General features: G+C 42.0%; 1 protein-coding gene across 4 annotated transcripts in view; it reads right to left on the reverse strand.

Annotated features, from left to right (window-relative positions):
* Window positions 1-12,219, reverse strand: part of TNNI3K (TNNI3 interacting kinase) — a 305,481-nt gene that overhangs the window by 43,564 nt on the left and 249,698 nt on the right. For 3 of the 4 annotated variants that reach the window (XM_074221177.1, XM_074221174.1, XM_074221175.1), the window contains exons 22-23: window positions 11,031-11,090; window positions 7,489-7,658 (exon numbers count right to left, since the gene is read on the reverse strand). In XM_074221177.1, the coding sequence (XP_074077278.1) occupies window positions 7,489-7,658; window positions 11,031-11,090 (230 nt within the window). Of the gene's footprint in view, window positions 1-4,639; window positions 6,998-7,488; window positions 7,659-11,030; window positions 11,091-12,219 lie in introns of those variants that run through there. The other variant, XM_074221176.1, reaches the window with a different exon arrangement.

Raw genomic sequence — 12,219 nt, forward strand, 5'->3', positions numbered from 1 at the left:
GATCCATATCTTGTCACTGGACCTGGATGGCTTCAGAGGAGAAGGTGAGGCTGGGGACTCAGCACAGCACCCCCCCTCACGCCAATCCAGTTCATGTGCTTGTCATGGCATCACCTCCCTGATGTCACGGTCCTCTTCAAGAATGAAGGACAAGGGGCAGCTAGGTGGCACAGTGGATAAAGCACTGGCCCTGAAGTCAGGAGTACCTGGGTTCAAATCTGGTCTCAGACACTTAATAATTACCCAGCTGTGTGGCCTTGGGCAAGCCACTTTACCCCATTTGCCTTGCAAAAACCAAAATAAATAAATAAATTATTGAAAAAAAAAGAGGGGCGGGTAGGGGGTGCAGTGGATAGAGCACCGGCCCTGGACTCAGGAGTACCTGTGTTCAAATCCGACCTCAGACACATAATAATTACCTTGGGCAAGCCACTTAACCCCATTGCTTTGCAAAAAAACACTAAAAAAAAAACAAAACAAGAATGAAAGACAAACATCATCATCATCAACAATTGCTTAACAAACTTGCAAAGGGCTTCACAGATGGCATCCCTTCCAACTCTCACCACAATCCTGTGAGGTTGGGACTATTATGAGAGACAAGGGAACTGAGGCAGAGCAGTTAGGTGACCCACCCTGATCCATGCATGGTCAATGAATGACTGAGGTGAAACTCAAACTCAAGTCTTTGTCAGCAGGTTCTGCACCTGTGTGTGTCTGTGTTTGTGTGTGGGGGGTGCGTGGGGGGTGGGTGTATGGTTCTAGGAGATGAAGCATGAAGATAGGAATTTGAATCACACCTCTGACTCTCACTGATTGGTGAACTTTGCTGAGCCCTTGTTTTTTCATCCTATTAAGTAGGAACATGGTTCCTGAATCTTCTGTCTTCACCCAAATGTTGTGAAGATGAAGCAAGACAGTGCCCAGGACAGGTTTTACAGTCTACACTCACATTACTCAGGTAGTTTTTCAACCCAAGTCCAAAAGACACCTTATCCTCCTGACCCTTCTATCCACATCTGCTCCAATTTTCCTTCCTTGGCCAAGGCACTGCCCCCTCAGCTTTACCACTTTGGCATTGTCTTGAGTTCCTCTCCCTTCCTCACCCCACATGGCTAGACCCAGACAGTTGTCCAATCTTGTTGGTTGGTAATTCCTGAGTATTCCCTTCTTTCCATTCACATGAATGCCTCCCCCCATTTTGTTCCCACTGGCCTCTTCCCTGGATTAATGCTCTCTTGAGCATCTAGCCTCTCCAACCTCTCTCCCTAAGTGACTGCTCTCACCATGTCACCATGTACTCCAGGAGCTCCCTATGATTTCCTGTTTCCTAAAGCCTCTCACAAGTCTTACCCCCAAGATGGTAGGATTCCTCACATTCCTCATACCCCAGCTTCCATTTCTCTTTTTTCCACTGGCTGTGCCCATGTTTAAGATAAAATTCCCTCTACTCCTCCACTTCCCAGAATCCTTCTTTCCTTCAAGGCTCCACTCACGAGCCACTATGAAGGCTTTATTGATCTCCCCAATTGCTAGGCACTCCCTACCCCAATCCCCCTCTACTGAGTTTCTATGTCCCCAAATATGGACCTGTTGAAATGTAGCTTCTTGGACCGTAAGCTCTTTGAGGGCAGGGATTGTTCCACTTTGGTACAGTGTCCTTGATGCAGAAGGCATCTATGCCCCACGTCTTCTTATTCTGTGGCACCTTCTTCTACTACCAATTTTCCCAAGTGATGCCACCAAACCTTACAGGGACCCTTCTCAATTTCTCTGGACAATTCAAGGTATTCCATATGGCTAGGCCATCTCATTTTCTGCACACAACTTTATTTGATGATGTCTTCAACTCCTCTTCATTATAATTTCTTGTTTTTCATGGTTTTGACCTGTCCATAGCCATTACTTGCCTCTCCATTGTCCTTTGGGCAATTATTGATTTCAATTCTTCATAGGCTGGAGGGCTCTAAGATTCCCAGCCACACCAGACCACCAGGAAAATCTTGGTGTTAAGAGGATAGGTATTAAAGGAGAAGCTTAGGGTCATTAAAGGACCATTGCAATTTCCCAGAGGTAATATAGGAAACTATTTCCTTGTCTCATTTGTTTCATTTGTGATCCACTTGCAAGAAAAAAAATATATGTATTGAGGTATGTGTGTGTGTGTGTGTGTGTGTGTGTGTGTGTGTATGTGTGTATTAATGGATAATTTCTAAAGGTTACCAAACTGTAACTAGTTGAGACAATACATTTTTTTCATCCACTTGAAGTTTATTAGTGGATAGTTAGGAAAAATTACTCTGAATGAATAGGAGTTTCAACCAGGGCTTGATGGAATAAGGACAATGTCATAAACAAACAAGAAAACTAGAAGATGTCATAAACAAAAAGCACCACCACCAAAACCTCTCTGACTTGAATCTGTCTTGAATTCCCTCCATACAGTGGGGAACACATTTCTTCCTGCTCTGTGCCTTGCCTTGTATCAATAGTCATAGGTTCGCTGAACAAAGTTCTCTCTCTTGTTTCGTCATCATCATCATCATCATCATCACCATCATCATCATCATTAGTAGCAGCAGCATATATATGGTGTTTTCCTTTGGTAAATACTTTTCTTAGATTTCTCATTTGATTGTCAGACCAACCCTCGGAGGAAGATGCTCTTATGATTCCCATGTGACAGGTGTGTAAACTGAGGCTAAAGGAAAGTTAAGACACTTGTATAGAGTCATCATCTAGTTAGTGTCAGAGGTCAGATTGGAACTCAGGTCTTCTTACTTCTTAAGTCCAATATGTGTATCTACTTGAAAACAGATGTTCTTTTTTAAATTATTAAGCATGGGACAATAAAAACCATGAACCTAGTACAATCTATTCACTTCACCTTTAAGTTGACTTAGAGAATGCCGTTATACTGTAGAACATTATTTCTAAAAGTTGGCTGCTTGCCTTGTATGAATGGTAGGTACCACAGAGATGCCAAATAGACCAGACAAAGGTAGGCAGGGAGGTCTAGTGGATAGATGACTGGCCATGGAGGCAGGAGGCTCCAGTCATGTCTCTGACACCCATTTGATGGGTGGCTATGGTCAAGCCACATTAGCTCAAAGGCTCCAGGTCTTCTTTGATAATAAAGGTTAAGGACAAGAGTTATGGGTGAGGGGCCAATTTCTATCAATAAAATCTTTAGGGCCCTTTCCCATTTCCATTGGAAAAAAAGCATCAGATGAATGACTTTGCTTAATTCCCTGCCAACTGTGACCAGTGGTGGCTCTTTGGCCTTTTTCTGGCTAATTCCTCACATGACCATCCACCATCTTGGCTTTCTCAAATTGCAAATGGTCAAACTGGATCCTCATGCAGGCTGGAGCTGCCTGTTGAACCCTCGAAAAGGATTATGAGCCACGAGGAAAGAACAAAGGATCTGAATTCCAAGGCCCAGTTACATTCCTAGGCAACTAGAGGCAGTGGCAAGAGCTGGATCTGGAGTCAGGAAGACCTGTGTTTAAATACCACCTCAGACACTTCCAGTTGTGTGAACTTGGGCCTCTGCCCTTGAATTCTCATCTGTGAAATGGAGTCATAAGAGCAGTTACTTCACCAGATTCTCGTGACGAACATATAAATGAACGTTGGGAGTCCTTTGCAAACTTGAAAGTTTGCAAATTTTCAAATTTCAAACTAGTTATTACCACTGCTACCATGATTCTTTTCTAGATTTTTCGGTGCCTCATATGGGTAAGGCAGATACCAGATAAGATGACTACCCAGGTCCTCTCCAACTCTGAATCTCTGATCTTACCATCTTAAGCCTCCCCTGCTCTTGGACTCTCAGTTGCCCTATGGTTTGGAGGCTGAAGATGTCAACCTCAAAAGGCCTCAAAGACTTAGAATGGCCCTAAATCACCTCCAGGCAAAAACTGGGAGCATGGTATTGGAACTGGAACAGCATTAGAGATGGAAGCAGGCACCCTGGACCAAAGGGAGAGGAGATGGAGGGGGAGGGAGTGAGGAGGAAACATTCACTGAAATATGTAATTAATTGGGAAAATGTTTTCTCCACATCCTCTCTCCAGACTGAGGGTTCACATCTGGCTTTTGTTTTTAAGAATTCTGAACTATTTCCCACTAGCTTGTTATATGGAGATGGTTGGAGCTTCAAGTATTAGCTAAGAACACCTCCCCTTTGAGAAAGGTCGACCCCGCGTGTGAGCTCTTTAAATGGAGAGAAAGGAGAAAATAGTTAAAGCTTGATTGTTAATTAAGCCCTGGTTTACGCTTTTCATTTCCCTCAAGTAGGTCAGTTTCAAATATAAATGTTGCATTTGAATATTTGAATGTGAAGACTTTTTATTGAAATTAACTTTTAAAAAACCATGAATATGGATCTATGAAAACTAGATCATCTGAAGTGACCTAAGGAAGGAGTAAACGGCGATGAACATCTCTAATTTGGGGGCTTTCTGAGGCCAATGGGGGCTGTTTGTGCTTTTGGACAGGATCCATCCCAGCCTTTCTCCCCCACCTCACCTTCTCTCCCTCTCCCCTCTTTTCTTTCTCTTCCCCTTTCTTGTAAATGAATATATTCTTTCTATTAGGAAGCATTAGTTTTAAACAAAGCCTCTGAACACAGAGCAAATTCCCTTGCTGGTCATATCCAGGAAGGTGAGTCTCCCTCTGAATCTTCACTCCATCATTCCTCTGGCAGGAGGTCATGATCACCATCAGTGCTCTGGGATCATGGATTGAATCAAAATTGCTCTTTTATGATGTTGTTGGGATTAGACTATAAAGTAGCCTTCAGGTTCTTCTCCCTTCACACTGCGTCCATTTACATGTCTTTCTAGGTTCCTTGGAAACCCTTCCCTTCATCATTTCTCATAGTTTACTAATATTTGATTACATTGTTCTCCTAGTAATTTGTTCATCCATTCCCCAAATTTGCAGCTCTACGTTACTATCATGACATCTACTCTAAATAGTTTTCCTCTCTTTTGATCTTGTTGGGGATATAGGGATATTTGTATTTCTGGGTCCAAAGGCCTTCTTGATTTAGTAACCTGCCCTGTTCTCTTTCAGAACTATCTTTGTCCTCTTGGCCCCAGGCCAGTGCTCTGTCTGCTACACCACTCAGCTACCCCACAGCACATTTTAGAAGAGGGACAAAGTGAAAGGAGAGAGAAAATATAATAGATGGTAGTGGAGAGGAACGGATGGAGGGAATTACAATTAGCAACAGCAAATGGAAAAATGGAAAAATATGGAAGTAACTTCTGTGATGGGCTTATGATAAAGAATGCTATCCACCCAAGACAGAGCTGATGGGATCAGAACACAGACTGAAACACACTTTTTTCTCTTTTTTTTTTTACTTTATTTCTCATGAGGTTCTACATTTTTGTGTGTGTGGGGGGTATTATGTTTACTCTTAAACAAGAATACTTTAGTAATGTATAAATAAAGTCATATTAGCCAAAAAAAAAAGAAACCAGGAGGGATGGGAATTCAGGGAAGCCTGGCAGGATGCATGAACTGATACTGAGTGAGAGGAGCAGAACAATAAAAACACTGTACACCCTAACAGCAACATGGGGGTGATGATCAACCTTAATGGACTTGTTCATTCCATCAGTGCATCAACCAGGGACAATTTGGGGTTGTCTGTGATGGAAAATCCCATCTGTATCCAGAGAAAGAGCCGTGGAGTTTGAACAAAGACCAAGGACTATTACCTTCCATTTAGGGAAAAAAACCACGTTATCTTATTATGTAATTTTGCTATCTCTTATACTTTATGTTTCTTCCTTAAGGATCTGATTTCTCTCTCATCACATTCAACTAAGATCAATGTATACCATGGAAACAATATAAAGACTAACAGACTGCCTTCTGTGGGGGGGGGGAGGGAAGCAAGAATAGGGATAAATTTGTAAAACTCAAAATAGAATTAAAAAAATGAACTGAAAATGATAACCCTCTAGACCCACCAACTCAAGACTCAGAGATAGTCTCTCACTTCTGGGATTCGGATATACGACATCAGAGACCCTTCCATCTGACAAGATCTGGATCGATCCCTTTGCCCTGGATTCTCTCTCATTTCCTCTCTCCCCCTCTTATAGTTTATACTTCCCACTGTCCTAAAGGCTCTTTGCTTCATCCACTCCTAGGTGATTCTTCTGTGAACCTCCCTCTAGTTCTCTAAACTGCTATTGCTAATGGAGAGAAACACATCAACCCAGAAGTCGCCACTTCAAGATGTGTTCCCTGCTTTACACTACCAATAATGGCCACTTTCCTGCTTAGGTGCACGGACATGTCCAATTTTGCACAATGGTCATCTGCTTGACAACAGAGACTCTTATTCCATCTCGCTATTTTTTTTTCAAGACCTAGAAAACTACTTTGTATACAACAGGTGCCCAATATGTATTTGACATGCTGAACCAAGTGAGCCATGTTTGACCTGTAAGAACCTTCTGTTTTTGTGTGCATGGTTGAGTCACATGGAATAACAGCAAACAAAACAAAGTGTTTCTAATGGGCCTGACTTGTAGGCAGTCAGTCACAATTCTTACATTTCTAACACCGCATACATTAAAGGATTAATGTATCACTTACATATCTTCATCCATAAATATTTCTGTAAATGTAGGAGCAATATTGAACCACTGCTGTGAAGTTGTCAGCACTTGATATTCTTTGGAAGAATTCTACCAGGACCCGAGGGCAGTCTTCCCACCAGACAAATATCTTGCAGCTAATTGTGATTGATGGGCATGTAGGTTCAAGGGGGACGGATCCAACACAATCCAACTCATCAAAGAAAAGCCTCGTGGCATAGCGGATGGACAACCAACCTCAAAGTCACAAGGATATGGCTTCAAGTTCAGCCTCTGACCTAGACTTGCTGCATGACCCTAACAAAGTCCATTAACCTCTCAAAGCAACTAGGATCAGAAGGTGCCAACATGCAGAGTTAGAAGTTTCCTCTCTGAAATGAATGAAATCACAAGTCCGATATCTTTCCATTCATCAAGCCTTTTTAAAGCACCTTCTATGCATGTAGCATAAGTCAGTGATGGGGATACCAGGAGGGAACCATGAAAGAAAAACTGATTTCTTCCCTCAAGGAACTTACTTTCTATTGTGGAATACAACATGTGATCAGGTTAGCAGAGGAATTTGAGGAAAGAGAGCATAAATGACCAGAGTGGAAGCTAGGGTGGTACAACTGGGGTTTTGCCCCAAGGAACAGGAATCTAGAATTCATTATACTTAATTCCTCAACAGCATACAAACAAGTAACTTAGTACTTAGAGAAGAATAATTGGTTATTATTGTATAACAAGGAAAATGAGAACAGAATGGTGCTCTCCTCAGAGCATCTCTTTTGGAGATATATGTAGCTATATGTGTATGTATGTATATTTACATATATGTACACAACCACTTTGGTCACCTCAGGGTCTGTGGGGTGCTTACCTCTGGGTCCAGCCGCTGCAGGATCTGCTGTTCAGGGCATACTCCAGTTCAAAGCGGCTCCGCAGGGCAGCGACATGGCTCCTACTGGGGCCACCCCGGCTCACCAGGCAATCGGAGGATGAGGAGGGGGACAGAGACCCACTGCTGCTACTGGATGTGGGAGACATCAGCTGTAGAAGGAAAGGGGGTTTTCAATCTTTGAGCAAAGCAGACAGGCCTTGAGGTACAGGATGAGCCAAGGGGGTCTCAGTTTAATTCTCTAGCCTGGGACTCCTTTCAGCTTCCTCTCTTTTCCTCTGGATTCTCTTCTGTCTTTTCTTTCCTGTCACCTAGAGAACATGATTCCACTCATTCTTTTAGACCTGGGCTTTTTCAAGGTTACTAAATGGATGAATGAAGGGATGATTCCCTAGCAGCATACTTTGTATCTGAAAAACCAGAACTCTAATGCTAGACCAGTGTGATCCGGGGCTAACCTTGAAATGTTCACAGCCTCAGTTTCCCCATCTGTTACATGCGGGCAGTCCCCCTTTTCTCCACTAACCTCACATTGCTCCTGTGAGAATTAAAGCAGACATTGGATGCAAAGTTCTTAAGAGCCCTAAAGTTCTACAGAATTACTGTTTAATCTTTGTAAACACTTCCTCTTTGGTGAAAAAAAAATTGTTGCAAAACTCCATTTTGAAAAAGAAAGTATTCTAGCATTACTAAAGAGGATTTGACAACAGAAACTGGATTATCTCCCATTCTTACAAAAATTTGATTAATTAATCCCTTAATTATTCCTTTTCCATAAATTATTATTCATCTCTTTGCAGGTTATCTCTTCTCCAGAGTCCAGGTAGAAAGTAAGTAAGCCCCCTGAAGGCAGTGAATGCCCCCCCCCATTGTCTCTGCATCCTCAAGGTCTAGTGCAATTCTAGATAACTCTCTTGGAGGCACACAAAGTGGGTAGAGCAGTAGGACTTGGAGTCAGAAAGATGTGAGTTTGAACCCTGCTTCTGACTTCTGGCAAATTATTTAATATCACTTAGCCTCACTTTTGTCATCTGTTAGATGTGGCTAATAATGGCACTCATTCCATAAGCTTCTTGTGAGGGCCAAATAAGAGCATAAAACTCTTTGTCAACCTTAATGTATTATCTAAAAAGGCACTATAACTATTGAATGGTAGATGATTAATAAATCCAATTGGATTGTATTGGCACTTTAACACAATTCAATTCAAAAATAATTTTATTAAATGTCGAACCACTGCTAGGCTTGGCGATGTAATTCTCCCCAAGGACTCATCTGTTGTACAAAGTATGGAGCATCCATATATCTTTCCAGCAGAGGCTGGATGAAGACTCAGCAGGTTTTCTAAAGGAGATGCCTGGGAATTCACCTTCAGGTTGACCCAGGTGGCTCCTGAGGGTCTTTTCAATCCTCAGGTTCCATGATTCTGGGTCAAGATTGGACCTACCCAGGGCAGGATTAAATGGTTCTATAAAAATAGGATAGGAACAGGAGACCAGCAAAAGTTGCTGGTGTGGAAGAGGAGGATGGAGAAAAGTTGGGGAAAGAGGAGCATTGAGAAAAAATACGCTTCCCTAGACCCACTGTGTCTTTACAGTTAGAACGTGCAACAGCTGTGGCTAGCACGAGCCTCCCAGCTCAAATGGGCAGCCCAAGCGTTTTTGCACATTTGAACATTTAAATTTCATGTGCTATGTAGAAGAGGTATCAGTTGGATGGGCACCTTCCCAAGCAATAGAAACAAACAAATAGGCAGCCAGGCTCAGTCAAGCTCCCTCCTGCTGCCAAAGCTTCCTGATTCAACTACTATCCCACTGGAGAGTCACTACCGTGCCACGCATTCAGCCTCCTTGAAGTCATCCGTTGGTCTTCCTCATGGAACAAGCTCTGCTCTTTGGGAGCCCTGGGGATGCCTCGGCAGAGACAGCATCACAGTCCTTCCTATTGCCGTGGATTCTCAGATTTGGAAGGGGCCTTTACTGGTCCGCATTGGACCTGGACAAGTAGCCTCTTTACAATATCCCAGCCGAGGGGTCAGCTGGCTTCAGCTGGGAGACTCCAAAGAGCGAGGGATCCTCAATTCACATGGGGCAGTGACAGTGACTCTGGCCTAAATTGTCCTATTTGTAACCTCCATTGACCTTTCCTAGGGCTATCCTTGATCTATCGAACTCAAGCAGAGGAGGAGGAGGAGGAGGGGGAGGAGGGGGAGGGGGAGGGGGTCCCTTCCCCTTCCATAGGAAGAGTCCTCAATATACTTGGAGAGCTTTCACTTCCCGCTTAATCCTCATTCCTAAAATCCTACTAGTTCCTTCTACAGATCTAAATGCTTGTGTACTGGGTAGGGCTTGTAATCTGGAAGAGTTGGATTCAAATCCTGATTTAAACTTGTAATAGCTTTATCTGTAAAATTAGTGTTTGACTTCTAAGGACACTTCCCTCTCTAATTCCAAGGTCCTGTAATGTCCACATTTTTGAAATGATTTTGGGCTTCCAGTATGCCCCTAAATTTATCCCAAAGTTGAAAAAGAACTTCATTCCTCACGTCCTCCCCATCACCCCCATCGCACAAGTTGAGGAGCAGAAAATGTCGCTTGGATTGAATCCTGCCCAACCCCACCCTCCTCAACTGTCCAGTCCTAGTTTTGTGGGGATTTCTTATTTGAATATTTCTTTTTTTCCCTTCTCTATATGATTGGAGCTTAGATATGTAACCATCATGTCTTTCTTCTTATAGAGCTCATCTCTACAAATGAGAAACTCAAGAGAAAGGAGAGAAAATTATTTTGCATTTGGCAAAATAGTTTGTATGGATCAGTGCTTGTGCTTATCTCTTCTTTGCCCATTTTAGAATCCCGTCTTTTGGCCTGGTCTGCACTAGTAAACTGAAATAGAAAATTGAAGTAATTATCCAGAAAATTCAGGCTAGCAACTCCCTGCTATGAAGGAGGGGGGAAATCTGTTAGCCTAATGACAGAAGTTTATCCCTTCATATAATATCTGCACACTGGGGGAAAGTGTGCAAGTCACATTTTTGTAAATCAGACCCTATTTCCCCCAATGATTTCATTTGTCATTTGGGATGTCTTCATTCTCATTTCCAGTTGGATCTTCACTTGTCAGTAGTTCTTGTGATGCAAGTCTTACATTTATCATGGAACTGATCTGAAAGCAAATCTATGTATAAACATGCATATATGTGTGTATTTAAAATATGGATAATGACTCCTTCCACTTATCACATTTCCACCTATCAGCCTTACTGAAAAAATCAGCTTCATTTGTTGGATTGTTTTTGTCCAGAGAGCCTAGAATTCTCTATGTGTTATTTATTTTATAGTACCATGCCTTTTGGGAGGCTTTGTCTTTTGTAGGACACTCTATGAATTTTCAATAAGAATAATGAAGCCTAAGATCCAGACCCAGCTTTCTCTGACTAAGTCCCATCTGTCTGACAGGCTCAGGTGTACCTGAATATGTAGGCCATTGTTTGCTTCTCATTTTGAGAACCTGGACACACTCACCTCAATGTTGCAAAGGCATTCTTCCAGTTTTGTCACAACTTCAGAAAATTCTGGTCTTCCCTGTTAATAGAGAAAGAAGGACTTTTTTTCTTTCTGGCAAGAATAAACGGGGGCAACTGTCTTTGAGTTTTAAAATATGGATATTTGCATTTGCAAAGAGTGAGAGATTAACAATAAAGTATATTTTTTATTAAAAAATACCCTTGTATTGAAGTGTTAATTGAATGTTCATTTGCTGTTCATGGTCCAATGTTGAGTCTCTTCCTGATAAGAGTTTTAAGTCAGGATTCTCAACTGCATTCAGATAATGAAGCTGAGAAAATCTTTAATTAGCTTTGCATGTTTTCAAATGGCAGATTTTCCTCCTCAAAATGAAAGAGTGGAAATGAAAAAGGAAAAAGAAAGAAATAAAAGTTGTTAACTCCCTCAATACCCAATGACTCACCAATCCCGGGGTTTGGGGGTTTCTTCATAGACCATGTGTTTGGTTCAGCTCTCATCTCCTCAAATCCTTTTGAAAAAATTACCTTAGAATCTAAGTCCTGATGGGGACCCACGGCTTCAAACAATCAGCCTCATTTTCAGGAGCCCTGGTGGCCCTAAGAGACTTTGGGGTTGCACTCACATACCATTCTTAGCAAAATGAAGGGCAAGCCCCAAAACTAATGGTTGGGATTTCTGAAATTTTTTTTCTTGTTTAGGGGGTGAAGTTTAGGGCAAGCTTGTTAAAAATTTAACTGAGCTAAATGTATCAGGCATCATAGTGAATTGAGCACGAAACGTGCCTCCGCCTCTTTAGAGAAGTGGGTGACTATGGATGAATACTTTGTATGCTGTCAGACAGGGCTGTTATTTGGATCAATTTTGCTTAACTGTTTTTCTTCGTTTTAAGGAGAGGATTATGTTTGGAGCATAATGAGATATGTGTGTGGTTTAATAGAAAACAAAAGGCATCACTAAAGTTTTTTAGAAAGACTATTCTTAACTTAAATGTAATAGATGGGCCTTGACAGAGGTACTTATGTATGTGTCTGAATTTGTTGTTTTAATTTCATAAGATATGATGTGGAGAGAGAGTTAACAATTAAAAGGGTTGAATGGTGGGTCAAGAGACAGGAAGACCTGAGCTGAATCCCATCTCAGAAACCTTTAGGTCCTTGAGAAAGTCAAATAATTTCTCAGGATCACT

Source organism: Macrotis lagotis, chromosome 2 (genome assembly GCF_037893015.1).
Source record: "Macrotis lagotis isolate mMagLag1 chromosome 2, bilby.v1.9.chrom.fasta, whole genome shotgun sequence".
Taxonomy (NCBI): Eukaryota; Metazoa; Chordata; class Mammalia; order Peramelemorphia; family Peramelidae; genus Macrotis; species Macrotis lagotis.